Source organism: Alternaria metachromatica (genome assembly GCF_023757995.1).
Source record: "Alternaria metachromatica strain BMP 0045 chromosome Unknown scaffold_13, whole genome shotgun sequence".
Lineage (NCBI taxonomy): Eukaryota > Fungi > Ascomycota > Dothideomycetes > Pleosporales > Pleosporaceae > Alternaria > Alternaria metachromatica.
Window position 1 is genome coordinate 283,622 of NW_026055504.1, and position 27,943 is coordinate 311,564.

At 53.9% G+C, this 27,943-nt stretch overlaps 9 protein-coding genes across 9 annotated transcripts; 4 read left to right on the forward strand and 5 right to left on the reverse strand.

Annotated features, from left to right (window-relative positions):
* Positions 1–356: 356 nt before the first annotated feature.
* On the reverse strand, positions 357–2,356 carry J4E83_006126 (uncharacterized protein; the record flags this gene model as incomplete). The annotated part of the gene is made up of 2 exons (XM_049333041.1): positions 357–2,120; positions 2,186–2,356. 2 exons carry the CDS (start codon positions 2,354–2,356, stop codon positions 357–359), a joined length of 1,935 nt encoding a protein of 644 aa, XP_049187731.1.
* Positions 2,357–2,909: 553 nt separating this feature from the next.
* J4E83_006127 (uncharacterized protein) lies at positions 2,910–4,224 on the reverse strand (the record flags this gene model as incomplete). The annotated part of the gene is made up of 3 exons (XM_049333042.1): positions 2,910–3,369; positions 3,419–3,913; positions 4,199–4,224. The coding sequence occupies 3 exons, from the start codon at positions 4,222–4,224 to the stop codon at positions 2,910–2,912; spliced, it is 981 nt and encodes a 326-aa protein (XP_049187732.1).
* Positions 4,225–4,733: 509 nt separating this feature from the next.
* ADA1 (putative zinc finger protein) lies at positions 4,734–8,086 on the forward strand (the record flags this gene model as incomplete). The annotated part of the gene is made up of 4 exons (XM_049333043.1): positions 4,734–4,743; positions 4,800–6,331; positions 6,377–7,497; positions 7,552–8,086. The coding sequence occupies 4 exons, from the start codon at positions 4,734–4,736 to the stop codon at positions 8,084–8,086; spliced, it is 3,198 nt and encodes a 1,065-aa protein (XP_049187733.1).
* Positions 8,087–9,515: 1,429 nt separating this feature from the next.
* On the forward strand, positions 9,516–11,829 carry J4E83_006129 (uncharacterized protein; the record flags this gene model as incomplete). The annotated part of the gene is made up of 5 exons (XM_049333044.1): positions 9,516–9,782; positions 9,845–10,941; positions 10,990–11,252; positions 11,320–11,748; positions 11,810–11,829. The coding sequence occupies 5 exons, from the start codon at positions 9,516–9,518 to the stop codon at positions 11,827–11,829; spliced, it is 2,076 nt and encodes a 691-aa protein (XP_049187734.1).
* Positions 11,830–13,051: 1,222 nt separating this feature from the next.
* Positions 13,052–14,674, forward strand: J4E83_006130 (uncharacterized protein; the record flags this gene model as incomplete). The annotated part of the gene is made up of 2 exons (XM_049333045.1): positions 13,052–13,125; positions 13,288–14,674. The coding sequence occupies 2 exons, from the start codon at positions 13,052–13,054 to the stop codon at positions 14,672–14,674; spliced, it is 1,461 nt and encodes a 486-aa protein (XP_049187735.1).
* A 2,365-nt stretch (positions 14,675–17,039) lies between these two features.
* On the reverse strand, positions 17,040–18,890 carry CCT4 (T-complex protein 1 subunit delta; the record flags this gene model as incomplete). Its single annotated transcript, XM_049333046.1, has 6 exons — positions 17,040–17,645; positions 17,693–18,529; positions 18,577–18,606; positions 18,659–18,681; positions 18,737–18,788; positions 18,837–18,890. The coding sequence occupies 6 exons, from the start codon at positions 18,888–18,890 to the stop codon at positions 17,040–17,042; spliced, it is 1,602 nt and encodes a 533-aa protein (XP_049187736.1).
* A 2,167-nt stretch (positions 18,891–21,057) lies between these two features.
* J4E83_006132 (uncharacterized protein) lies at positions 21,058–22,206 on the reverse strand (the record flags this gene model as incomplete). The annotated part of the gene is made up of 1 exon (XM_049333047.1): positions 21,058–22,206. One exon carries the CDS (start codon positions 22,204–22,206, stop codon positions 21,058–21,060), a length of 1,149 nt encoding a protein of 382 aa, XP_049187737.1.
* Positions 22,207–22,990: 784 nt separating this feature from the next.
* On the forward strand, positions 22,991–24,030 carry J4E83_006133 (uncharacterized protein; the record flags this gene model as incomplete). Its single annotated transcript, XM_049333048.1, has 2 exons — positions 22,991–23,830; positions 23,887–24,030. 2 exons carry the CDS (start codon positions 22,991–22,993, stop codon positions 24,028–24,030), a joined length of 984 nt encoding a protein of 327 aa, XP_049187738.1.
* Positions 24,031–24,416: 386 nt separating this feature from the next.
* J4E83_006134 (uncharacterized protein) lies at positions 24,417–27,687 on the reverse strand (the record flags this gene model as incomplete). Its single annotated transcript, XM_049333049.1, has 3 exons — positions 24,417–26,925; positions 26,983–27,078; positions 27,383–27,687. The coding sequence occupies 3 exons, from the start codon at positions 27,685–27,687 to the stop codon at positions 24,417–24,419; spliced, it is 2,910 nt and encodes a 969-aa protein (XP_049187739.1).
* Positions 27,688–27,943: the final 256 nt, after the last annotated feature.

The window sequence follows — 27,943 nt, forward strand, 5'->3', positions numbered from 1 at the left end:
CTTTGCAGTGCATCACTCGTACTCCCAAAGAGCGTAGGCAAAAGATGATAGCAGGCAACTAGGGATATATCGTTGTGCTCATGCGAGCTAGTGGAAGACAATATGATATCTACATCGTAGCGATTGGCTATGCATTCTCCATGATCTAAATGCCTCCATGCAGCTTCCAGACGCAATCCATGCCCATCTCCACAGTGCGTGTGCCAAAGCAACAGCTATCGCCCAATTCACCTTCGTCCCATTCATCTTTGCGCGGCGTCTTGACTTTCCGCTGCAAAAGCCAATCATCGTAACTCTCATCATTATGACGTTCAACCTCTACTTTCTCCGTGATCCCGACTTCACTATCGAGCTGCTCAAAACTCAAACTCGCCTCGAAAACGCTCAACGTCCATACCGGGACCAACGATATCGGAGAGATCCCTACGGCCCATCTGGCCAAACACCCTCCGTAACGTATCGTACAAGTTTGTGCTTTGGTTCTGGTGAATCATGTTGTCTAGTTGGCTGTCGGAAACACCCTCGCCGACGACTTCTCTAGCCTTCTCCTTGCCTTCGCGCTCGACGACCTTGTGCATGGCCAGCGCGCCGAGCAAGTGCTGTGCAGCTTCTGTGTAGCAACCAATGTTGATACACGACACGCCGAGGTTGTAGCGTGCACGGACAAAGTTTGGTCGGAGAGCGAGGGCGCGCGAGTAAGCGTCGATGGCTTCTTCGCTGCGGCCGGAGTTTGCGAGAGTGGCACCGAGACGGTTCCAGAGGAGGTGGACTTGTGATGAGGAGTTTGAGACGCCGGATTCGGTCGATGCGAGGGCGGCGCCGAAACAGTCGACGGCTTTGTCGTATTCTTCTACGCCGTAAAATAGTACGCCTAGGCCTACTTGCACGTCTGGGTCCATTTGCTCGCCGGTGGGTGAGAGTTGTGCGGCTTGGATGAAGAGGTTGGTGACTTTCTCGTGGAGTACGTGGCGGTCTGTGAAGCCCATCTCGGCGTCTGAAGAGAGTGGCTCTTTGATAAGTGATGGGTATTTGGTGGCCAGCCAGCGTTCCAGTGTCCGGTATGCGGTGCTCTCGTAGCCTTCGTTGGTGTATGATACGGCCAGACCCATCAGCGCCTCCAGATTCGAGGGGTCCTGCTTCAAAGCATGTTCCAACGCTCTTATAGCCGGTGTTTCCTTCTCGTTCTGCGCTTGCGACTCTCCCAACCTAACCCAGGCCGCAATGTGATTCGGGTCTTTCTGAACAGCTGCTTCGAACGCTAGGGCCGCCAGTGAGAGGTTTCCACCATCTTCCATTATCTTGACACCTTCTTCAAACGGATTCGTGACGTTCTTGAAGAGATTCTCTTGTTCGAATAGGTAGTCGCCCATGGCTGGATCGCGGACCGAGTGTGTGTTGAGCCCGTCGAAGCCTTCCCATTGATCCATGTCGCCCATGTGTCCTTCGACGAAGTTCTCCTCGTTGGCAAGTTGCCTAGCGTATTCAGTCTCAGCTTGGATACCCTTCCAAATGGACTCGAAATCGTCGAAATCAACGGCATCTTTCTCTACTGACCTGTCCATTTCGTTCAGCTCTGCCTCCATGGCCTTGTTCGCCTCGGCGTCAAGAGCGCTCAGGTCCTGCTGGTCTGTCTGTTCGAGTTGTGCGAACTGGGCCTCCCAATCCTGATCGTCGAGTTCTACCATACGCTCCTTGCCTTTGCCAGAGTTCTGCATGGGCTGCTGGAAGTTTTGTGGTGCGTATGGCTGCTGCATGCTCATACCGCCCATTCCCATTCCCATTCCCATGCCGCCCATGCCCATGCCCATTCCGTACATGGGCCGCTGGTATCCCGTCATCGAAGGCTGAGAAGCGGTAGTCGGGCTCGCTGTCCGCGCGTTCGGGTTCATCTGCTGGAACTTTGCGAATTCGGCAGGGTTAAATCCGGCGGGTCTTTCTTGCATGGCTGGCCCTCCCATCTGTGGCGCCTGCATGCCTGGATCGAACTCTGCTGCCCACGCTGGTGATCCGCTGTGCTGTGTCCGTTCCAACTCGCGTCGCATTTGATCCATGGCGAACGGAGACGCGGGACCGGGCCCTTGTGGGAGTTGTACATTCTGGTTCATGAACTCATTCATCATCTATGGATCGCAGAGTTAGCCATGATTCCCATTTGTTCGCTCTCGTACTCCTGTTCCCGACTTACGCCATCTGAGGGGCCGCCCATCTGCTGGCTTCGCATGCCCTCTTGCATTCCTCCGGGCCCCCGCCCGACCAGGCGGTCTCTCTGTAGCGACTTGTCATCCTGCACATGTTTGGTGAACTGGCTGAGCGGGTTGGCGCCCGTCGAGCATTCTGCGCCGCCGAGAAAAGACATGGCGAAAGGCAAAAGATTATGTAAGTGTGAAGCAGCGAGTATGACGCGGTTAACAGAGAGGAGGAGGTGTATGTACAAGTCGGGCGGCGAGCGGGTGCCAAAGGCGCGTCGGCCGGTCTAATTGATCAGCATGTGGAGAAGCTACGCGGGGCGGCCGAGGTCGCAAATAACCGCCACACAGAGCGAGTGAATCCGAGCTTGTCCTGTAGAGCTCGGCAGCAGCACATGACTAAACTTTGACGAACAGCACGCACCACGATACTGATGGGTTATATACATTGCAAGAGTTCATTAGATCGATTTACTTTTCTAGACCTAGACCCTATACCATGTACAAAAGAAGAGGGGAATATAACAACGCCGGACGCTCTTCCACTATGATACACAAGACCCATCCATCAACACAGCATGCAGCCAACAGGACACATGTCCCAGTCATGCAGTCGTACAGATACGTCGACCATTTCCTCCATACATCATTCGTTGTAGAAGCGTGGGGCGGCCGTCCCGTTGCAAGTAATCACTGTCCCTGGCCTCCTTTCATCATCATCACTTAATCCTCTTGGGTGGAATCCGAGCGCTTGTTGTCGCGCTGGTTCTGTGTGCCAGACTTGCTGAAGTCGACGCGGAGTTGCCTGCCGTAGATGGTCTTCTCCTTCAGGACTTCCCTGGCCTTGGTGGCGCTAGCGACATCGATGAAGTCTGCGTGAGCAAAGCCTCTGGGCTGACCAGTCCTCCTGTCAATGGCGACACGGACATCCATGACGTTGCGAATGTCACGGAAGAGGTCGTTGAGGTCCTTGTCTGACATCTCAAACGACATGTTGCCGATGAAGAGGGTCTTGGAGGGAGGGTTTTGCTCGAAGTTGCCAGAGGTGCCGCTGCGGGTCCTGGAGTTGGGCTTGGGCGCGTGGAACTGGACAACGAGGTTGCGGCCTTCGAAGACCTGCATGTCGAGGTTGTCAATGGCAGCTTGGGCGTCTGCGACATTCTTGAATTCGACGTATCCGAAACTGCACGAGGGTTAGTGTTTGCTGTGCGAGACTGGGCCATCTAACATACCCTCTGCTCAAACCCCGGTTGTCGTAGACAATCTTGGTGCTCTCAAGCTCACCGAACTTGGAGAAGACACGCTTCAGCTGCTCTGCGGAAACCTCGTAGTACAGGTTGCCAATGTACAGCATGTTGTTCGGCGTGGTGTTCCTTGGGGCCCTGGGCTTTGATGACCTCTGGGCATTGTCTGCGGTCTCAGCGGCAGCCTCCAATGCATCCACGCCAACAGTAGCAGAGGCATCGGTAGGCTCGGCCTGCACCTCCTGCTGCGCCGGTGTCAGGTTCTCTTCGACAGGTGCCTCAGCCGCTGTCTGCGCAAAGTTCTCGTCCCCCTTGGTGGCCTCATCGCTAGCAAATCGTCGCTGGAAGGACGAGATTGACCATTGCTGTTGCCTCAGACGGAAAGCCGAGGGGGTTATGGTGTTGATGGATCGCGGCTTCGCAAGGAACGCCTTGGAAGGCGACGCGGTGATGGCGCGAACGGCAGTGCGGCGGAGGAGAAACCTGCATTGCCATATCAGTATCACGATTCCAATTGTAGACGAGGCGACTCTTACATTTTGGCGGTATAGGTGAAGTTGGCAAATGTGGATGCGTTGCTAAAAGTCGGAATACCGTAAATTTTTGGGCATGGATCATTGATCCGCGCTAAGCTCCTAGCACGTGAGCGGCGTTCTCAAGCCCTCCAGGGCTGGACGCTCTCGACATGTATTGCACTTCTTAGTGACGTATTGCACAATTCGGATAGCAAGAACACAATTATTTGCCGATCTCTCTCCCGCATAATACAGATCGTTGTATACAACATCGGACATCCTTCGCCAAGATATTAATCCTAGGACAGGTTGATTGGTGACTTTGTGGGGTACTCATGAGGGGCAATCCTGTGCACTGTGAGGGAATGATCTCGACTATTCGTCCACTTCAGTTCATGAGAATATCTTGGTAAACGGATTGGAACATCAAGGCGCATACAGTATGCCTCACATGCAAGTGAATGTTGTTGATGGCCCGAATGACTCTCGGAAAAGGTCCCTTGACCCTGCCGATAACATCACAAGCCGAGGATGGAGGGGCTAGCCTGGTAACTTGCCCGAATGAAACATGATTGCTTGTAGCCTCGAAGTCTTGCTCGCTATGGTTACGTACTCCTGCTGGAAGGGTATCCAGGATAAGTATGCCATGGAGTCATCGAATCCATAATTCACAAAATGGCACGGGGTCAGGCTACAGGCCGGCCGCCTCCGAGGCGCGTTCCTGGTGAGGCTCGTCTTAAAGTTTGTGTTCGCTCTAGCAACCACAACTACCATCTCTCCATAGCACCATGCTGAAAGGTAGCGCAAACCAATTCCTCCATACAAATACAAGCGGAGACTGATATGAGGAATAGGAGCCTTTTCTGCTGATGCGGACGCGTCGCCCGACTTTGGCCCTGCCCACGACGACCAGATACCCTCGTCGGAAGAGGAAGAGCTGAGCCATGACTTCTCCGAAACTGAAGCTGGCGGTAGCGGGCGCACACGACTAGACAACGGTGCGACTGCAACCGCACAGGAGAACGCTGGTACCAGCGACGAGGAAGAGGACGACAATGGCATGCTGCCCCGCGACAAGCAGCGACGAACCGCCTTCTACGACTATACTGCGGAGAAGCAGATGAGCCACACAGAAGCCAAACAGTTCTACCAGCGTCATCAGCTAGAGACACAGTATGGAGGTTCACAGGCGGGAGAGACATACAGCCCTGCCATGCGCGCAAAGACATTCCCCGCCAACTTTGGCGGCACAGACGGTGTAGACCTCCATGGCAAGGCAGAAAGCATTCGCTCTAGGAAGAGCAATGTCACGCTCGCGAATCAAGGGCATCGGTCCAACCTGCCCATCGGGTTGTCACACACAGAGCAGTCACAGGATCCGCGCCGACACATGACTCAACACGGAGCCAACACTGCAGGTACCGGTAACGAAGGCGACGCCTTTCTCCAAGCCGACCAACAAGCCCGATCACACGCGCAACACCCCGGTCTCCCTCACGAAGAAAAACCACTTCTGGCTGAAGAAGGCATCCACGGTGCGGGCGCAGGCATTGGTGTTGGCACAGGAGCAGGAGGCTTCGCAATGAACGATTCCAGTATCACCACTGAGCTTAGCTCCATCTATACGAATATCCAGAAAGTGCTAGATTTACGTCACAAGTACATCCGCTTGTCTTTGCAGCGCAACTTCGATAATCCCAAAGATGATCCAGCTTGGCGCATCTACCCCACCCCTCCTGAACCAGTATGGAACGACTCTTCCAAACAGCGTCGCAACGCAGGCGGCAGCAGCTTGCAGAACAGCGGAATTCTTGAGCCGAATGAACCAGCCAAGCCACCTCGCAAGATGGGAACAAATATTGGTGAGGACTTCCATCTGGAGGACTGTCTTCCCGTACCGGGTCCCGGAGAGATGTCGTTCCGCCTGGACAGCAGCGGTGTCTACCAAGTGTACGAGACCGCCAAGTCCGCTGAGCTGGACACGCCCATCGTATCAATCCCTACATTACGCGAATTTTACATCGATCTCGATTCCATCCTTGATATATCCTCCGACGGACCGAGCAAGAGCTTTGCTTTCCGTCGGCTTCAATATCTTGAAGGCAAATTCAATCTTTACTACTTGTTGAATGAATACCAAGAGACGGCCGATACCAAGAAAGTGCCGCACAGAGATTTCTACAACGTCCGAAAGGTCGATACCCACGTTCATCACTCAGCATGTATGAACCAGAAGCATTTGCTGCGCTTCATCAAGTCCAAGATGAAGAAGTCTCCAGATGAAGTGGTCCTGTTCCGTGATGGCAAACATCTCACACTAAGGGAGGTGTTCGAGTCGATTAATTTGACAGCGTACGATCTAAGTATTGATACCTTAGATATGCATGTGAGTACAGATGTCTGGCACCACGATACTTCGCTAATATTTTAGGCTCACACGGATTCGTTCCACCGATTCGACAAGTTCAACTTGAAGTATAACCCGATCGGTGAATCACGCCTACGAACCATCTTTCTGAAGACAGACAACTTTGTCAAGGGCCGATACCTCGCAGAAATCACCAAGGAAGTCATCTCTGATCTTGAAGCGAGCAAGTACCAGTTCGTGGAATGGCGCATCTCCATCTACGGTAGAGACATTGAAGAGTGGGATAAGCTGGCAGCTTGGGTCATTGACAACAAGCTGTTCTCGCCCAACGTCCGCTGGTTGATCCAAGTACCTCGTTTGTTCGACGTCTATAAAGCAACCGGACTCATGGACAACTTCCAGCAAGTCATCGTAAACGTATTTCAGCCATTGTTCGAGGTCACCAAAGATCCGTCCAGCCATCCCAAGCTTCACGTTTTCCTGCAGAGGGTCATTGGATTCGATAGCGTCGACGATGAGAGTAAAGTCGAGCGACGCGTGTACAGGAAGTTCCCATTCCCGAATGAATGGGCTACGAAGCAGAATCCGCCATACAGCTACTGGATGTACTACCTTTTCGCCAACATCTCATCACTCAACGTATGGAGAAAGCAGCGCGGCTTCAACACGTTCCTCCTGCGTCCTCACTGCGGAGAGGCTGGTGACACTGATCATTTGGCTGCCGCAGTACTATGCTGTCACAGCATCAGTCACGGTCTTTTGCTCCGCAAGGTGCCTCTTCTGCAGTACATCTTCTACCTTGAACAGATTGGTGTCGCTATGTCGCCTCTCAGCAATAACGCACTATTCCTGGCGTACGAACGTAACCCGTTCCTGAGCTACTTCAGACGTGGCCTCAACGTCTCGCTATCGACAGACGACCCTCTACAATTTGCCTTCACGAAGGAGCCCCTTATCGAGGAATACTCAGTCGCAGCGCAGATCTACAAACTGAGTGCTGTGGATATGTGTGAGTTAGCTAAACATTCTGTCGAGCAGAGCGGCTTTGAGCATGTCGTCAAGCAGAAGTGGCTGGGTAGCAACTACCATCTCCCTGGCGTTGCAGGCAACGACATGGCGAGATCCAACGTACCTAGCATTCGTGAGGCGTTCCGACACGAGACGCTCATGGGCGAGTTAGCTATGTAAGTTTCGAATGGACATTCGTATCTTTGTATGGCAGTACTAACACTGTATAGGATCGACCGCTACACGCGCGCTGCGCAAGCTGGTAGTCACGATCTCACCAGCTCTAACTTGCAGTCGGAAGTCCCACAGACGCCAAAGTCACTCCAAGGAACACATCCTACATCTCCCACCCATGCATCAGCAGGTGGAAACCAGGTGTTCTCAAAGCTACCTCCAGCCCAAGTCGCTCGCCTCAAGCCCTCTGCCTCGACAACCGACATGGGTAGTGTGCAAGGCCAACCGGCCTCGCCTTCGGGTACGAAAGACGGTGCCAGCTCTAGCATGACTGTCAATCCTAGCACGATGTCTGTCGCTCAACCGGCAGAGCCTGAAGAGCCGGATCAGGGACTGACGCGCTCAACAAGCACTATTACATTGGATGGGGAGCCTAGACTGTTCCCCGGCATTGTCAGCAGCAGGAGCAGGAGACGGAGCACTAGGACTAGTCAGGCCGAGGATGGTGATATGACAAGTTCGCGTTTGAGGTTCCGTACGGGTGACCAGGAGAGTGTTGTGGAGGAGAGGGATACAGACGATGAGGATTAGAACACGTCACTGGTTATTGGATACTTTGTATGTTTAACAATGGGACTAGAATCACGAATGACACATGGTCTGGTTTATGATGGAATCTTCTCTTCATTATGATGCTCGATAGAGTCTCGCTCAATGCAGCTGCTAGTAACACAAGGACGCCCGCTTTGCTAGAATGAACCAAAACAACCAAATCACCTTCTCTTCTACCGCTCATGAGTTGAGGTTCCGCGAGTAACAGTCGAGACACCATGCGTCCCCCTCTTCCCCGACTTCTACTATGCATTTCTTACATGTCGCCTTGCTGCAGCCTACACATTGCCTCGCACAGATGAAACAGGTCCGGCCTTCGCATCTCGTGCAATCGAGGTAGTTTTCCAGATCTTTCCGTCGCTTGGGCGCTTTGTTGCAGGCGTGACAGGATCGCAGGTCGGAAACGGCGTGTGATTGGGTTTGGCAGGGTGATGGGGCGTCGAGATCGACGTCCATTAGGTGTGATGTTGACTTGACGAGAGACGCTTTCGGACTGAGGCGTTTGAGTTGCTTCACCGGCCGACGTTCTGATGTGTATTCGTGTGGCTTTGAGGGGAAGAGGGCGTATGGCAGGTTGTTGTTGTTGCTCTCGAAAGGCGGGGTATTGTGGAGATGGAGGCGGTTGGAGTCGCGACTGGGTGATGAGCGGTGTTGGCGTGACATGCTGCAGAGTTGTTAGAATTGGAGCTCTATGTTGGATGGAGTATTGTGCATACGGTTGGGGTCCGTCGTCGCCAGCCATTCTCTTTCTCTTGCCCAGGCCGGCGGCGTGTTGATCGTGGGCCATGGTGTGCCAGTAGCTGGTGGTGGTGTCGTATTGGCGCTCGTGCGGTGTATTGGGACCGAACAAGTCAGAGGTGATGTAGACCATAGTGGCGGCGACTTCGCGGTGATGGTGAGGGTGAAGCGGAGAAGCTGTTGTCGGCCTCAAAGGCGGAAGGAGCTGGAACGTGCAGCGGCGGCGTCAACACAGAACAGAAAGCGGCTTGCGAAACAGGACAAAGGGTATCGAGGACGGCGCGCTAAAGCAAAGGGACGCGAATGGGCCGAAAGGAGCGCTGGTGTTTAGTCGCGATGGTGCTCAGGACGGACCGGACGGCGCTTTGGATGTTGTCGGCTCGGCGACGTACCTGACTAGCCGGCCCAGGCAGCCAACAGCATGTGGGCCGGCGCACGTGAAGCGTGTCGCCAAGCAAAGGGTCGCGCGACTCAGCTAACGCGCGACGGCGCAGGACAGGGTGAAACATCGTCGACAGCAGCGACGAGCATCCCGCCCGCCAACTCCGCCGCCTCGGTCTCTGGCGCGTGTGCCATGTCTGCCCTTCCTGCGTGACTTGGGGCGAACGAACCATCTCCACATTATTCTTACCTACCCCACATCCTCCCACCCTGCGAAGAAGCTTGAGCCATGGATAGCGTCAATGTGTCGGAACTGGTTGCGCGCCTCGGCGCGGAGGAGGAGTCGGTGCGGAAGATGGCGGTCTTCAAGCTGCAGAATGCCATTGGCGACCCCTCCTTCGCCGACGTCTTCATATACGAAGGCGGCCTGCCCAAGCTGCGCTTCCTGGCCCTGCACTCGACCGGCAACACCCTGGCCTACTGTCTGACCTCTCTCGCACGCCTGCTGGAGTTGGACAAGGGATGGGACCATGTCACGGACGATCTGGTCGCGAGGGTAAGTCGACGACGACCTTGGAACGAGGGATTGCCTGAAGAGGTCTAACAACTATACTCCAGATCGTCGACCTCGTTGTCGCGCAACCTCTCGTCAACGTCAACCGCGGTGCCATGTCGGTCCTCGCTGCCATTGTCGGCCACCCCTCACACCGTAACTCCCAGGACGGGACCACGGGCTTCCAGCGCCTGAAGCCCGCCGTCGACTCTCAGCCCGACTTCCTACCCTCCCTCGTCGAAAAGATCACCTCGGCCGACCACGCGCTATGCGCAAACTCCCTACAGCTCATCAACGCGCTCATGCGAGACGCCATCGCAAACGACGCAGCTTTCGAATGGCCCAAGTTCATCAAGCAGCTGCAGGAGCTGGGCGTGATCAAGAGCGTATACGGGCTTATGCAGAGCTCTGCGATACAAGATCTGGCCCATCCACTACTCGACTTCCAATCCTTGACCAAGATACTGCTCAGGAACTGGAGGGAAGAGAAGGTTGACTTGGAGAACCCCGATCACAGGAGGGCGATCCGCGGGCTACACACAGCGAGTAATCCGGAGAAGTCAGCATCAGACCCCAAAGGTAGCAAGAAGCACAACCCGGATAAATGGAAGCGTCTGGGCTTCGAGACGGAATCACCCGCGTGGGAGTTCGATGCGACTGGCTTCCTAGGCCTCATGGACATTACAGACTTTGTCTACAAGAACGAAGACGGGTTTCAGAAGCTGTTGCTGGAGCAGTCGGCAGAGCCACTCGAGCAGCGATGCCCAATCGCTCGCGCAAGTCTGTCGGTCACCCAGACACTATACGAACATTTTGAAATAGACAAGCTCGACGATGTGGACTCCCACCGACCTACCGACTCGCGGGCCAACTTCGACCGCTCGTTCAAGCCCCTCCTGCTCCACTGGTCCAGGTTACATACAAGTGGTCTGAGTGCCTTCATCCGACTATGGAAGGTAGCCGGCGCACAAACCGAGGACTTTGAGAAGATCGAAGAGCTTGTCCGTATCTTGATCGAGCAGGTCGTGGGCCAGGCGCCACGCATGAGGGACGTAAAGGACGTGGAGGAAGATCTGGCTGAATTCGAGCTGAAACGCCTGAGAGAACTCCAAATGGAAGTACTGGAGCTGACCTACGAGGACGCATGGGGCCATCATCTCCGGTATGCAGTTTGCGTTGATGTAGTCTGTGCTCAGCTAACTCTCTACAGTCAGGTCCGTGACGAGCTCAACCATGAGGCTCTGCAGTTTGTAAAGGAGCAGCGTATAAGATGCCTGCTACAAGGCGCGTGGTTTCCAATGGGTATCGACTACGGCACGAGTGCGGGTCCGGTAACCAGCAAGACCCTGAATCGTTCTGTGCCTTCATCATGGCGTTTTGTCCGATTGTCGCACAACAGGCGATATCTGCATTACGCTGACTTTGACGAGAAGACGGCGACTGAGCCGAGGCTAGACACGCTGCAGGAGAAGAGTAAGTGTAACGCGTCCACGCGTCGTTTATGGTTTGCGTTACCGCAGTGGCTGACCCGCATGTACAGTCGATCTATCCATTGTCTCTTCGGTGGTGAGCAATGTCTCGGCTTCGGCGCCATCGACCGCATCGTCAGACAGTACGGTCACAACCCTGCCAGGCCACGAGCGGGCTTCGACGTCGACCAAGATCACGATCCACGGTTACCTGCCCCCGTCCAATCACGCGCGGCAGGCGTCCAGCGGCTCAGGTGCAGGGCGAAAAGAATCCGTCCTACTGCATCTGCATCCCCAGAGCCATACCCTTGCTTCCGAGTGGCTTGATGGACTGCTGATGCTACTGAACCAACAGCCAATTACCGCCGACACCAATAAGTTGGTAACCTTCATCGGCGGTTACGGGCTCAAGATCCGTCTGCTCAACGTTCGCTACGAAGATGTCGGGCTGGAGGAACCAGTGCTCCCAAGCCGTGAAGGACTGGATGACGAATACTACTGTACGTGCTCCTCCTTTACACCGTGGCACGGGCTCAATACTGACTTGATACCTTAATGCAGATGACATTGCGGGTGCCTGAAGATCTAGAAAATGCTTGTTCACGGACAGGAGTCCTGGACAGCAAACATCGATCTTGTGCAGGTAATAGTGAAATTAATGGGGCCGCCAACGTCCAAGCTGCATGATGTTGGGAAGCCTAAGCCTACGCTTCCGAAAGCCTAATCTTCCTCGATGCGGAACTAGGCAACGGCGGGGTGGAAGACGTTCGCCGTCTTGTGAATAGACGTCTGTCGACGTTCAAATTGGGAATCAGGTACCGCTCTCTGGGGAACCATATTAGGAACTGTGCAGGGGGCGGTAACATTTGTGTTGGCGCGGGAGCTGGATGCGCTTCTCTTGAGATACCCTTGCTTGTACCTGTGCAATACGCTGCAATTAGACAGATTGTTTGGAGCGTGCGTGCGTGTTGTCAGCCTGTCGTCGTTACGCAGCGCATGCTCGACGTTGTACAAGGCGTCTGGCAATCGACGGTGATCTGTGCGATATTAACCCGTGACACGCTGGCGCAGCCATTGAGCCGGCCAGTCGGGCGGCCTGGTAGTAACGCCATAACGCATATTCCAGAAGCAAGTATATTTGATGCGGAGGCTTAATCAGGCAAATGTGATGGAGAGCATCTGTCGACTCCGCGAGCCGGGCACGTTGGCCAGCGGTGTGTCGCACGCTAAGCATCGTGGCTCCGCTGACGGTGTGTTCCTGGCGGCCACGGGCCTGAAACAGCGGACGGCAAGGTGGAGAGAAGCGGGGAGGAGGCCTGTCTGCACTACCTGACTCAACCAACGACCGCACGCGGGCCTGGCGTGCTCTCGGATACATCAGCCACGGTTCTACTAGGGCCCAGGTGTGAGGTGGAGAGCAGAGAGTGCGTCGCTGGCGGCGCGTTAGCCTGCAGCTGCAGCATCCCGCGACACGAATATGCAGCCGCCCCAAGTGCGAGCGACAGTCGTACGCTGCTGAGCCCACTGATTGTTTCTATCCCCCAGCGGCCGTCCTGTTGGACCTCATATAATTCCTTCTTCTTCGGACTTTCGCTTGCTGCTGTTCGGATAGCCCTCCGGTCGATCCTCGAGAACAAAGTACACCAGCATTGCTCAACCAAACGTTCACGACCAAGTGCCCGCCGCACCGCCCGGCCACGGCGTCAGGGCCGCCATTCGCAGCGTCGTCCGCGCAAACCACGCCCCCATGTGCCTGAAGCCAAACGTTGCGCCATCGCCGACGTCGAGATCCGAGCCGAAGCCATGAAGAGCAAAGCCAAAGGGACTATTCTGCCTCTGCGGCAGGCCGAATTCGACGCCCTGCCGTATTCAGTCCAGTAAGTAATATTCCGCGCTCCTGAGTGGTCGGGACGTGTGATAAGGGCGCGTTATGCGCGTGCATATACCGAATCCCCCACCATGACTTTTTGTGTACCTTGCAGTAGATGAAGGGCCTGTCAATTATGCCATGATGCCAATGCTAATTCGTCCCGCTACAGGAGAAAGTACTTTTCATCCCTGGAGCGTTTGCAGATCGCCCAGCACGCCTCCGACGAGCCTACTACATCAGGCCGCTCGTCCCAGGCCAGCACCGCTTCCAAATCCCACCGGCCCTCGCTATCTCTCGGCACCGGACGACGCAGACGCAAATCCGAAAAGGCTGTGCACGCTCACGACATCTCCCACATTGACCTTGACTTCTTTCTCTCCTTGCCTGAAAAGGTCCGCAAGCAGCATTTTTCCCGCGAAGAGCAGGCCCTCCTCCAAGGCAGGCACGAACAGGCGTTCCTTCCCGACGACCAGGATCCCGAGTGGGCACAACAACGCTTCAACGATTTTCACTTCGACTTCTCCCACTCCACGCTCGACCTTCCGGAACGCGGCCGTTCACGACGTCGTTCATCTTCGGCCTCTTCGACCGTCAGCCCTTCCCGCCCTACTTTCGGGCCTTCTGGTACATCAAACACGGACAAGGACCGAAACACCCATTTACTATATCTCGACACAATGGCCACGCCCATCTTCCATCGGAGGGAAACCTCAACAGCAGACATGAGACGAACTATGTCCCTCACGTCGCACCCTGTCCGCCTTGGATCTTCATACATGGCGGATCCTCCACTTTTCAATGCTCGGCCGAATCGACTTCACCAGCGTGCCCACTCTTCTTCTCTTACAGGCCACATTTCGCCATCTACGCCGCCAACTCTCATGATCGACCCCGAAGCGACACACTACCAGGATCCCGAGGCGAGGAAAAAGCTGCGCATGTATCTTGCATCTCCTCAAAAGTTCGACGAAGCGATTGAATTCGGCTTCCCATCGTCCGCTGGAAGCGACGCCGCTACACCCCACTTCCAGCTGCCACAGATAGACAATCATGCTCGCAAGTTCAGCCGAGACATGCACACCTTCCTTAGGGATGGACAGCTGTCGTTCTTCGAAGACCATCCAAAAGAAAACCAGGGTCTGGAATCTGATGCCGGCTCTGTAGCCGACATGGACTCACCCGCCACGCCCTCCAGCACCGGCCTGTCTTTTCGCATGCACTCCCGCCAAATCTCGCACCGCAAGTTCTCGGTTGATTCGCCGGCTCCGTCGCCTGTCCACTCCGCCAATGGGCATTTTAATCGCGAGATGACGCTTCGTATGACCTTGACCCGGCCCGATTTACGAGCTGACGAAGATCAATTGTACGGCTGGCAAGGCTCAGGCTCAAGCTCAAGTCCCAAAACCTCGAAAGACGATCCTCTGGCACTGGAAGACCTTGTCTTCACTGACGACATGACCGGTACCAAGGGCGCCTTCTACGTCAAGCCTAAACCGCGCGGAAACCTCGTGAGCCGCCTACTGAAGCGTGCCAGCCTCAAGGCCACCAGTCGCTGATCCCCATTTCAGCCTGCATCTATTAATTCACTTCTCACATTGTACTTTTTGCCTGTCTTTCCTAATAAAGACCAACAACAGGTCTGCTGCGTTTCAGCGAGCGACTTTTATTTCCTTGTCCAACCATTTTCTAGACATTTACGGGGGTTTACGAAAGCTCATCAGACTGTACGATTATCACGATGCACGAACCGAACGATTCAGATGCATGAATGAGGCGTTTTCCTTTCATCTCCCATGTCCAGCTACCCTGCTGGTATTTCTTCATACTTAGCTAGCCAAGAACTTCATCGAGAATGATACCCAGTCGGCAGCAACCAAAACTGGTCTGTCGCTTTGATACCACCACTTCGCCTCATCCTTGTCGATAGCATTGTTTCCGCGTATTTCCTATTACATCAGGCAACAACGGTTACTCATCGCAATTGCCGATACAGTCCAGCGTCTCAACTCACAGCACCTGACTTTTGCCGAAGGAGTGATCGCCCCCAGCGATCATGACTAGGTCCTCGTACTCTCTACCGGAGCTTTACCTACCCGTTCACACTACCCGTCTTATCTCTCCACATGTTTCGCCAAAGAACTGCACTAACCATATTATCCGCAGCGGAGAGATCTATATCGCATAGATGTTAAGGGCAGGGATGGCTGTATGACGTTGCCGTTTTCATCCAGTGGCTAGGCAAAGATCAACATTACAGTACTCGTACAGTTTGCATGCAGTAGTTGATACTGGGCGTTGTATGCGTTTCGTGGTGCTGGGAGGATGTGTTTCGGTGGCGAGGTAAGATGCATGAGAAAGAGGATTATTGGGCAGCTAGGTTGAGGTTGAGTATATGTGAGAGAGCATTGGTCGATCCAACGCATCAACATATCGCACAGCATATTCCACCAACCATCTTCTCCATCTCCTCTCTTTCCTCCTTCAACCCTCCACTTGCAGTCAACAATGACGTGCCCACTACACTTTCCGCAAAAATACAGCGAACATCCCATCAGCCACTGGAACATGAAACACCCACTCACTCTTATCCTCCACCAGCTCCCCCAACTCCACCACCGCTTTCCGGTGAAGCTCCACCTGCCCACCGGCTCTAGATTCCTAATGGGTTCTCTTGCCGAACAAGTCAGTACCTGGTACACTAACCCACTAGATGCCGAACCGAACTGCTCCAATCTTCACGGTACGCTACGTTTCAGCTTGCGCTAGATTTTTCTTCACTCCCACAAGGCTCGATCTTGCGTTCGCAGCGGATAGCGCGCGCGTACAGTCATTCGGGTCATGTGTGTGGCGGGGGTCTGGATCGATTGAGTGGTTTTCTTGGGTCGGTGACGCATTTGCGTGAGGTGACGATGTTGTTCACATTGTACGCTGGATTTTGCGAGTGTGGCACTGCAGGTCGTTGTTGTGGCGTTGGCTGATCGACGGGAAAAGAAAGTTAGGGAAAAAGGTACGGCATATGCATGTCATTGTCCGGTGATGCGAAAGTGAGAAGAATGCCGTTAGATTGCATACGGCGGCTGGGAGGTGGTTTCTTCCGGGGTTCTTTACTTTTTTCGCGCCTTTGTTTATTACACGCGCGTAGTGTAGCCGGAGTCGTGTTTAAGATTTATTGAAGGTGCTGATGATGAATGTCTTGCTAGTCAGCATACCTGTGTATGAGTTTCGTGGCCGCAGCTAAAAAGTGATGTTGCTGCAGACACGATGTCCGTCGGCGTTCCCGAGGTCAGGATTCACATCTTGGCCGTGTGATAAGCGGCTACAGCAAGATTACAAAACCGATCGTCTGCTTGCATTGAAACGGTTTTCACGTTGTGATATTCTGCAATGTTAGGTGCACGACAAAGTCGTTAGGCCAGGGTGCTCGCGTTATCGTGGTGAGGCATCACACATACACTACTCATGAACACGGCACGGAAACACTGCGTCTACATGCTGACGGCCGGATAACCTATGCGGGCGAAAGATCAGCCCGAAAAGCAATTGCTTCGTCACGCGCGCGGATAGTCGCATTCGCATTTCTCCATTTTCCAAACGAGTCAAGTTGAAAACAGTGCTCATTTCAGGTGCATACCCCAGGATCAAAGTGGTCCGAATTCGGCATCTGGAAGAAGAAAAGTGATCCACGGCTTATCCTTTCTCGACAGTCTGCAGAGAACGACGTGTCCCGCTACTGCAGTCCCATGCTCCCCCACGTGCAGGTTTTAATTGCACCGTTCATGCATTGAACGCAATATACGCGTAACCTTCACATGCAATGTCATGACATTCCAAACACTCGTTTGGCATCAACAGTTGTTCGAATTTTTCATTACTCGTGGTATCCTGCGTCTTTCGCTGCCAAGTCAACCCATTTGCAGTTCTTTACCTCGACAAGGCGATGTCGTCGATTCGCAGAATCATCTTGACGGTCTCGGCCGCAAGCTCGATAGCGCTGGTGCTGACCAGCAGTGGCTGCAGTACGTTCTCCTCACTGATGTCGTTCTTGACACCCCCGCTCTTGATGCTGATACCAGCATTCTTCTGCTCCTGCGCGTGCCTATGCCTTAGCTCTGTGACGACCTTGATGCTGTTCAAACCGGCGTTTTCCGCCAGTGTTGTCGGAATGACCTCCATGGCATCGGCGAAAGCTTTCCAGCAAATGGATTCAGTGCCGGAGAGCTCACGAGCCTTGAGTGACAGCTGATGCGCAATCTCAATCTCCGGGGCACCGCCACCAGCAAGTAGCGCCTTCTTCTTGACCAACGAGCGGATGGCGCAGTGAGCGTCGTGTAGAGATCGCTCGGTCTCATCCAGAATGAGGTTGTTAGCACCTCGGCAGACAATGGAGACAGTGTTGGCTGCTGACTTGACACCCGAAACCTTGACGTATCGTGCGCCCGATGCCTGTACCTCCTCGACAAGGTCTGCCGAACCGAGCTTGTCTTCTGTGAATGAATCGATATCGGCAATAGGCTTGCAGCCAGTGCTCTACTGTGCATTAGCTTCGTTACATGTGAATCACTTCTCTTACGCACCTTGCAAATGAACTCAATCTCGTCACGCTCAATGTCCTTGATGACAAGGATCTTCAGCTTAGACAAGAAGTGCAGACTGAGGTCGTTGACCGCATCTCGGAGGATAGACTTTTGGATGAAGAGAACGTTGCACTTGGCTTTCTGGATCTTCTTGACCATGTTCAGCAGATATGTTCGCTCCTCCTTGAGGATCTTGTCCATTTGCCTGTAGTCGTTGACGACAATCTGGTTCTCCATGTCCGGTTTCGGTGGGCTCAACTGGAACTGAATGAGACCTATCCGTGCCTTCTCCTTCAATGTGGGACCACCGGCGCTCTTCACTACGGGCTGGTTGAGAACCAATCCGTCGATCATCTCGCTGTCTTCGATGGTACCGCCTGACTTCTTGATCATGCGGATGTTCTTCAAGTCCACGTTGTCGGCGGTCTTGGGGTCAATGACCTTGAGGACTGAGTCCACAGCCATGATGGGAAGCTTGGGCTCCTGGGCGACAATCTTGGAAGAGAGTGCGGTCGTGGCGGTCTTGAGGAGCGTTTGCCTATCGGTGAGCGAGATAGGGATGGCCATCTCGGTCAATATGGATATCGCCTCCTGCGCTGCCCGTTGGAAAGCCTCTGATATGACTGTGGGGTGGATGCCCTTGCCCAATAACCTCTCAGCAGCGCCCAACAGACTTCCAGCAATGACTACGACCGACGTTGTGCCATCTCCAGCTTCGATATCTTGGGCGTGTGCGAGGTCGACGAGCATCTTCGCGGAGGGGTGCATAACGCTCATCTGGTTCAACATGGTGGCTCCGTCGTTCGTGATGATGGTCTGGCCTTTGCTGGTTTGAATCTGGACAAGTCAGTTGTGATGGCTAGCGATTTGCGCCTGTCTCATACCATCTTGTCCATGCCCTTTGGTCCCAAAGACTGCCAGAAAGTTAGTATTCATCTCTTCCCCGCACCTCGTGGTGGGACATACAGTTCGGATCGCATCTGCCACAGCTGCACAATTTGAGTTAGCGAGATGCTCCTAAAAGAGAAGGAGTAGGTTCTGTACCTCTTGCGGCAATGATGTTGGCGCTGCGAACAGCTCTGGGCTTCTCCTTGTCCTGGGCCAATGTCAGTCAATGTTTTCAGAGCTTAATGACGAAGCGCACCTTGAAGGCAGTGTTACCGCCACCGGTACCGCCATTTGCAACTTGAGCAGCCATCTTTCAGTATACAGAGGAACAAAGCTAAAAGAGGGGTATCGTGGGAGTTTGGCGGGGAAGTTGTGGTGCCTGGACGCGAACTGACAATATTTCGAGAACGCGATAGACGTAGCGCACGGCCAATCCCCAAGCTCCGACTCGCCGGGCCATTGCCGCATCACAGCTACACCTTCACCCAGTCCACAACAACCAACCCCATACACTCGCCCGCGCCGCCGCATCTGCTCCCACTGTCGCTCCTACCCGGAATCATCCACAACCCGACTGCACGCATAGCCCGAACCCCATCTCGGCCACACGACAGTCGCCGCCCACTCCGCAAGCATGCCTTCAGCCACAGGCCAGTCCTGGGAGAAGTACCAGAAGAACTTCGCCGACGACGAGGTCGAGGAGAAGAAGATCACACCTCTGACTGATGAGTAAGAGATGGCACGTCACAATCAGAGCGGACATGGGCTAATGATATCACAGGGACATCCAGGTGTTGAAGACATACGGCGCGGCACCCTATGGCGCCGAACTCAAGAAGCTTGAGAAGGAGATCAAGGATAAGCAGCAGACGATAAACGAGAAGATTGGCGTCAAAGTACAGACTCCTTCACCCTCCACCCATGCTTGACTAACGCCCCCAGGAATCAGATACCGGACTCGCACCTCCACATCTCTGGGATATCGCCGCCGACCGCCAACGAATGCAAGAAGAGCAACCCCTCCAGGTCGCGCGATGCACCAAGATAATACAAGACGAGAAGGACTCGGAGAAGAGCAAATATGTCATCAACGTCAAGCAAATCGCCAAGTTCGTCGTCAACCTCGGAGAGCGCGTCTCACCCACCGACATCGAGGAGGGCATGCGGGTGGGTGTCGACCGCAACAAGTACCAGATCTTGCTTCCCCTGCCGCCAAAGATCGACCCCTCGGTCACCATGATGACGGTTGAGGACAAGCCCGATGTCACATACGGAGATGTTGGAGGTTGCAAAGAGCAGATTGAGAAGCTGCGAGAGGTCGTTGAGATGCCCCTGCTATCACCGGAGCGTTTTGTCAACCTGGGTATCGACCCTCCGAAGGGTGCCCTTCTCTACGGCCCTCCAGGAACCGGAAAGACCCTTTGCGCCCGAGCTGTTGCCAACCGAACCGACGCCACCTTCATCCGAGTTATCGGTTCAGAGCTTGTCCAGAAATACGTCGGAGAGGGAGCGAGGATGGTGCGCGAGCTGTTTGAGATGGCACGAACAAAGAAGGCGTGTATTATCTTCTTCGACGAAATCGATGCTGTCGGTGGTGCTCGTTTCGATGACGGTGCTGGAGGCGACAACGAAGTACAGCGTACCATGTTGGAGCTTATTACACAACTGGACGGTTTTGATGCTCGCGGTAACATCAAGGTCATGTTCGCGACCAACAGGCCTTCGACTCTCGACCCAGCTCTCATGCGTCCCGGACGTATCGACCGAAAGATCGAGTTCTCGCTACCAGACATGGAAGGCCGTGCTAACATTCTCCGTATCCACGCCAAGAGCATGAGTGTAGAGCGCGACATCCGTTGGGAGCTCATCTCTCGTCTCTGCCCCAACAGCACAGGTGCCGAGCTGAGGAGTGTAGCTACAGAAGCGGGGATGTTCGCGATCAGGTAACCACTGTCCAAAATGCATGTGAGACATATACTAACTTGTACTTTCAGGGCTCGAAGGAAGGTCGCCACTGAGAAGGATTTCCTGGCTGCCGTGGACAAGGTCATCAAGGGCAACCTCAAGTTCAACTCGACCGCTACCTACATGCAATACAACTAGACGGCGCCACGTGCGTTGCGTTGAAAGTAGCTTATGCATTTACATTAGAAGGCATCACTGGTTTTGTATGAGTACTAACGATGGTGCTTTTCTTCCACTTAGATGGATAGGACATAATGCATTATTCGAATCATTCTGTTCTCTACAGTGAAGTCTTGACCAAGCATAACCCAGTCGATATGGTTTGTGATAGATATAAGTATCGTACATGTCGCATTACTCGTCTAATTAATTAAAGGGCTTGTTGAATACACATCAACCTAGGCAAGACCCTATAGCCTACATTGACGTTAGCTCACCTACTTTGCATGTTCTCATCTTGATGCAGTCAGCAGACATGTTCGGGTTTTTTCTTGTATGAAGTGAATATGCCATTAAACTACAACTGTCCCGCCAATATCACACAAATCAACATCAACACCCCACTTCAACCCAGCTGCCTCAGCACCCTTCCGCCATCTTTCAGGCGGCTCAGTAACCGGTTCAAAGCTGGCCGAGTACTGACCACGGAACGTGCCAAAGTGCATGCCTATACTCTTCTTACTCCTCACATCCCTGTGTATAGCCAAAGAATCCTCAGGACTAGAGTGTTGACCAGACAAAACAGACCTCGGCTTAAAGCAACCCACAGGTACAAGTGCCAGATCAAAAGGTCCGTACAACTCGCCGATTTCTTTGAAAGCCGGACAAGGCGGGTGCGGCGCGTCGTGGTGGGAGAATTGGTCGTCGGAAAGAACGTGGCAGTACCCTGTGTCGCCAGCGAAGAAGAGTTTCTTGCCAGATGAAGACGGCTCCTTGACGATCCAACTACACCATAGTGTACCATCGAAGTTCCAGGGCGTGCGTCCAGATCGATGTTGCGCAGGCGTACATATCAATTCTACGCCTCCAGCACCCTTCTTGAACACGGTTATGCCACCCCACCAGTCCATCTCTTCGACCTGATCCGCCTTGATGCCTGCGCCTAGCCCCGTCAGAACAGACTTGACGCCTAATCCGCAGAAGAAGCGCAAGTCACCGCCTTGTTTCGCATTCAGCTTCTTCAGCGTATCCGAGTCGAGGTGGTCGTAGTGGTCGTGGCTGATGCACACAGCGTCGATTTCAGGGAGCTCGTCGATGGTGCATGGTGGAGGTGTGAACCGCACAGGACCGACCATACCGTAGGGTCCTACGCGCTCACTCCATACGGGGTCGAGAAGGATGCGCATTCCCCGCTCGTTTCCCTCTGAAGCTGTTGTTTCGATCAGGAAACTTGCGTGTCCTATCCATGTTGCCTTCAGCCCGTTCTGCGTGTTGCTGAAGTCGGGCTTGCGCACGTCGACCAGGCCTAGTCGGTCGGCGGGAATCGGGACGAAGTTCTTGGGTGTGCTGAATCGCGTTCGGACGGCAGCGATTATGCCGTCGTTTTTATAGGAGGGCCATGGGTTCTTGAAGCTTGTGGGTGGCTTGCCGATGTGATGGGCCGTCGTGTATGTGTCTGGCTTGTGCGGGGGTAGCGGCGTTATGGAGGACGAAGGAGGCATTCTCGATGTTTGGTAGTGCCTAAAAAACAGCGCGAGGATGCAAAGGGCTTGATGTGGGCGCGCATGGCTGGTTGTCGTGTAGAGGAGACTATGACGACGAATGGCGGGTGTGGAGGCGGCGATAGGCAGCCCTCGTCGGAGGCCACGTTCGTCCGGTTCACCGTTGAAGGCGCGTTTGAGATTCGAGGGACGCGTAGGGCTAGAAAACCTTCGAGACGTTCATCGATGACTTCACTGCCCTTGGAGCAATGGCGATGCAGCTGTTGAGTTTGTGCGTCTGGTCGTGGAGCGTCATCGAGCAGGTCCGACCCAGCCATACCCTGTCACCTATCGCGCAACCCACGTTCTGCCCCAGCCATCCTTCAAGACGTAATCCTCAACTTTTTCTTGCATAGCGAACAGAAGCCGTAATTGTGGCTGGTCCTACCCACCAATCTCACATCCCAAGGCGCATCTCCAGCATCATGGCCTCGGAGACAGCTCAAGTGGGTACACGCACCAAGGCGCGGCTTGCGTAGCCTTGTTCTCTTATCATCCAATAGGACCGACACGTGAGTTACATGCAGGTACTGTTCGTCTTTCGCTCATCGCCGCCGCCGGAGCTCTAACCAGGAGTCTGGAAGATGTACCTTCTACATGTGGTAAGCACCGACTGGGGCTGCAGCCGCCTGGGTACGCCGTGGCCAAAATTTTGTGAGCTTTATAGATGTCGGCTTCCCAGCGTTGTTGAACTCGTAGAATACCTTTGCGTCAATCAATCTTTTATCTTTACAGTCAAGACAAGATGAAGGGTACCTTTTCCAAAGCCGGCACTGCGGCTCTACTGGCCACAACGGCAAATGCACAACTATACCCTAACCAGAGCCCATTGAACCACACCTGCCAGCTACAAGAACCACTTCTGTCGTGCCCGTCGCAAGATCCCTCCAAGGTCGACTCCTGCTGTGTCGAGACATTCGGTGGACTTGTTCTGAGCACTCAATTCTGGAACACATACACCGGCCGCGAGTCTGAGGGCCAGCTTCTCCCCACCGACACATGGACGCTCCACGGGCTCTGGCCTGACTTCTGTAACGGTAGCTACACACAGTACTGCGACCTGAGCCGGCAATACGACCCCATCCCAGGACCTAACACCACGAACGGGCTACCAAACGGCACATTCGTCCCACCCTACAACGGCTCCAACATCGGCACCTTCCTCGAGCCATTCGGCCGCTACGACCTCTTGGAGTACATGAATACCTACTGGATCGCATGGCAGCAAGACAACCCCGGTTTCTGGGGCCACGAGTTCTCCAAGCACGCCACCTGCTTCTCTACCTTCAACGTCCCTTGCTACGGCCCGCAGTACCGCGAGCACGAGGACGTTGTCGACTTCTTCGAGACAGCTGTCAAGTACTACAAGAGATTCCCCACCTTCGACTGGCTGGCTGCTGAGGGCATCACACCTTCTAACTCAACCACGTACTCGTACTCTGATCTTGTAGATGTTCTGTACGAGCAGCACGGCGGAATTCCTTTCTTGGGCTGCTCGGGACCCAGGTTCAATGCTACTGATGCTGGCAAGAACACGACTGATCGAGGCTACACTATCTTGAGCGAGGTTTGGTACTACGAGCACGTAAGTATACCCTACGTGTGCACATGATGATCAGATGGATGCTAACATGTTATCAGGTCTACGGCCGCCCTCAAGAAGGCAATGCCATCCCCGTTAATGCTTCTGCTACCTACCTCACCAATTGCGCTACTTCCGAGGGCGCAATTCACTACCCGGAGAGGTCCAATGGGTCGGAGAAGGCTCCCACTGTCCCATTTTAGAAAGACATAGTCGGATTTGGAATGTACTGTAATTCTCAATATCGATCATTTCGTGAAGGCGAACGAAGTTACCCTTCACATCCATTTTATTCAAGGAATCACTAAACACCCTAGAGCCTACATAAACATCACAAGATGTAAAGTATGCAATGTAACGTTAACGTACAGCCTACATTAATATAGAAAGATGCAAAGTATGTGACCTAACGTCAACGTAGGCTCTAAGGGTCACCGACATTTAAGCTGACCAATGCAGAAACATGGAATTCCGTCGTATCAACTGACACTATTGATAGTCTATCAAGTACTAATACAAAACAAAAGGTTTACTTGTTCTTTACCCTCACATAACGATGCACCCCAGTCTTCGGATCGAATCTGCTCTCCTAGTTGAATTTACGCGGTTGTCCAGCTGCCTCATTTTCCGGACTGGTGTATGAGGCAGCTTCGGTGCCGCGTTCTTCCTGCATATTCGTATCCTGAGTCTGATCTTCGAGTCCTACACCACCTTCCTGGTGACTGCTGCCTTCCTCAGGCGTCTGACGCTCGTCGTCTGCGTGGTCCTCCCCTGTATCCATATCTACATCCGTTTCCTGCACCCGTGGGCTTTGTGTCTCAGAGATTCGGTTCCGCTCAACCTGCTCTCTCTTGATCTGGACTGCCGCCTTTGTAGCGGGAGCGTGGTTCTGCGACCGTGGGTGGACGGTATGATCGATGTTCTCTTCAAAGACTTGACGAGTGTAGTCTTGTTGTTTCCGTGCTGCGTCGACACCAGCGGGAAACATCTTGCCCATGATCGCATTGTGCTTATCGCTCGCGTTTGGGTCCGCTGCGTAACCGCTTGGACTCGGCGTGTCCGGTGCATTGCCCGAGGTCGCATATTGCTGGTTGGTGGGTGTGAAGCCAGTGGGTGAGTGGCTTGCTTCGCCTTCGTTGCGTGAATGCACCTTGCGGAGGTTAGCTGCAGAGGATTGCGAGCGCATGTCGGGACGCCCGTCTTTGCGAATCAAGACTCCATCTGCATTCCTAATAGGTTTGGTGCGCGTCTTTTTTGCCGATCCAAACATATCGCCTGGCGATCCGAAGCTCATAGCAGCTGTCACACCTTGTAGACCTAGACTGCTAGCACGGTCGCTGGTTGGGTAACCGCCACGACCACCCCCACCTCCACTACCTCGCCGCGCAATGCCTCCTCTTCCTGGCTGCGGGACGTGTTGGTAGTATCCAGACGGACTAATCTGAGAGTCGGGAACACCTTGCCAATCAGGCCTTTCCCAATCAGGGGTTCCGAGTGTACCGTGGGCTGGCATGCTCTTCCTAACTCTGCCACCCCGACTTCCAGGACCCCCGCCACGTCGCCCACGCGGTCGATGTTCAATCATACGCTGGGATTCGGGTTGCCAGCTGGCGTCCGAAGGGCCATCCTGTGTGGCGCAAGGGACGTAGGAAGGCTGTTGCGATTGCGATCCAAGAACAGATTCAGGTACAGTTTGTTGGGACGGTATCGTAGGCGTTTGAAAGCGATGGTCTGTCATGGGAGTTTGTTGCGAAGCCGTGTAACCTGAAGGACCACCATCAACAAGCCTCTGCCTCTTGGGCGAACCGGGTGCTTGAGTGTTGGCCTCCTGTGGATTCTCAACGCCGTTCTGATGTGTTCGTTTCACTCCCGCGTTGATGGTAGCCCATCCGCCAGCCTGACTTCCAGTGGGACCGACGCTCGTGGGATTCGGCGCGATCATAGGTGTCGCCGTGGTGGAAGGAGCGGCGAACGACGATTGCTGTGGCTGGCCATTGGTCACTGGTTGGGGTGCTCTATTGCTCGGCGTCATCGTTGGTGTACTCTGATGCGAATGAGGCGGGCGTGCCATCGATGCTTGCGGTGCCTGATACGTATATGGCGGTGCTTGCGAGGGCTCAGGTCCGGCGCGCTCTTCGAGTCGATAAATTTTACCCTTCATGATCTCGATAGTAGTACTGAGAAGGTCTACATCACTTGCCTTATGCGACAAAACATTCATCTGCTGCGCCATTTGCTCTAATGCTGCATTCTGCGCCGCGAAAGATGGAGCGGCATGGGGCGTAGCCGAAGCTCCTGATTGCCTCTCCATCCTGATCGCATATAACTCACGATTCATGTTTTCCATGGCATGGTGCATGCCTTGCATCTCACTTTGTAATCTTTCGGCCAGCGCCTCCACCTTTTTGATATGCTCGTTCTGCTGAAGAAACTTGAACTGGTATTCTTGACGCAGTGTCTCTGCTGTTTGGTCCATCTTCTCCTGGTGAAGCCTAATGTCGCGGGTATGCGCAGCTAAGGCGCCACTGTTGTGGGACATTTGCGTCTGTATACGCGCCATAGCGTCTATGCTAACGTCTTCTGGCGAACGAGGATAGTGATGGCCGTTGGTCTGAGGGACCATTGTTGGTACCTCAGGTGGACCGCTCATTGACTCAACACCAGGACCTTGGTGAGACTTAGGAGGTTCTTGAAGATAGGGAGAATTTGACTGCGGTGCAGTGCTCAGCGCGTCTTGAGCAAAAGCGTGTGGGGAGTTCCGTATCGAAGACTGCTTCGATGATGGCGCTGTCAACAACGGCGTGTTGTCTCCGACAGGATGCAAAGACTGCTGCTGCTGTTGTAAATTACGGTCTTGGGATGGCTCGTACCGCCCGCGAGTGTGATCTGGGTGATCTACAGATGGCGCACGCGAGTCAATCTCCATAGCTTCAGCCGAGGACGCTTTTGGTGTTGCTCTCGACGAGGGAGGACTTGGGGTGTCTTCGTTCGCTAGTAGGTCTTGTGAGGCATCCACTTCAGGCTCGACTACAATGGTATGATTTGGTGCTGTCTCGCATTGCAGTTCTATGCGACCCAGCTTGAAGAAATCTCGACCGCTGTCACAGGTCAGCCATCATGCAAGGACTTGAAAGGCCATTGGAGAAGTTCCTTACCGAAAAGATCCCTTTCCTGCAGGTGCGGTGACAACAGTGAATCCGATAGCTGTCTTTACGCAAGCCGGATCGGGGCACGATAAAGGCTGAATGGTACTGGTGCTGAGTTAGTCCCAAGATTGCTGTGCGAACGAAAGGATAGCAATAAGGAATGCGGGACGTAAAATGCGGGCGTACACGTCTAATAGATGTTAATCTATAGTGTGGAAAGATTTGGTGCAGGCTAGCGTCGGTGCGTCTAGAGGAAGAAACTTAAAATACCATGTAACCATCGGCAGCCGGGATACGCCAACTCGTGTGTTGGGGTTTGTTGATAGCCAGCCAAGGCTATAAGAGGGAAAGGTGCGACAAACAATTGTAAAGGGAGAAGGGACCAATGCCATGTCTGGGTTCAGCTTACCATCCTGCTAATTCGGTGCCTTTTGACGCCGCTTTTAGTTTGCCCATGGGCTGTAAGGTAGAACTGTAAGAGCCGAGCATGGCGGGAACGAAGTAGCTGCCGGTGACCTTGTACCAGGAGTTGTAGAAATCTCCAATGCACTTCTGACAATTCTTGCAGTATGCTTTAGTTGCACGGTTGGTGGGCGGGGAAGGTGGAGAGGCCTCATCAGCACTCTCCACAACCTCTGGTGGTGATGGCTGAAGTTCATGTGTATTCATGTCTGACTCCACCTCGCCAATTCCGGATCGCCTGGAGCCCGCCATTGATGCAGCCCATTGACACAACAGTGCCTAGGCGATAGCTGCAAGTGAGCGGAGAGGCTGCACGAAAAGTGCTAGATAGCAACAAATAAAAGTTGGATGAAAGAGGGTGGGCCTAAGCAAGCTGAACTACCGGTCTCGGGTACGCGACGACGCGTCTCAGTCCAGGATAGCGTTTCAGCAAGCGCAGTGAGATTGGAAGCGAAGAGGAAAAAATGGTAGGCCCCAACAAGAATAGGCGGTTGCGGCGGAGACTGGA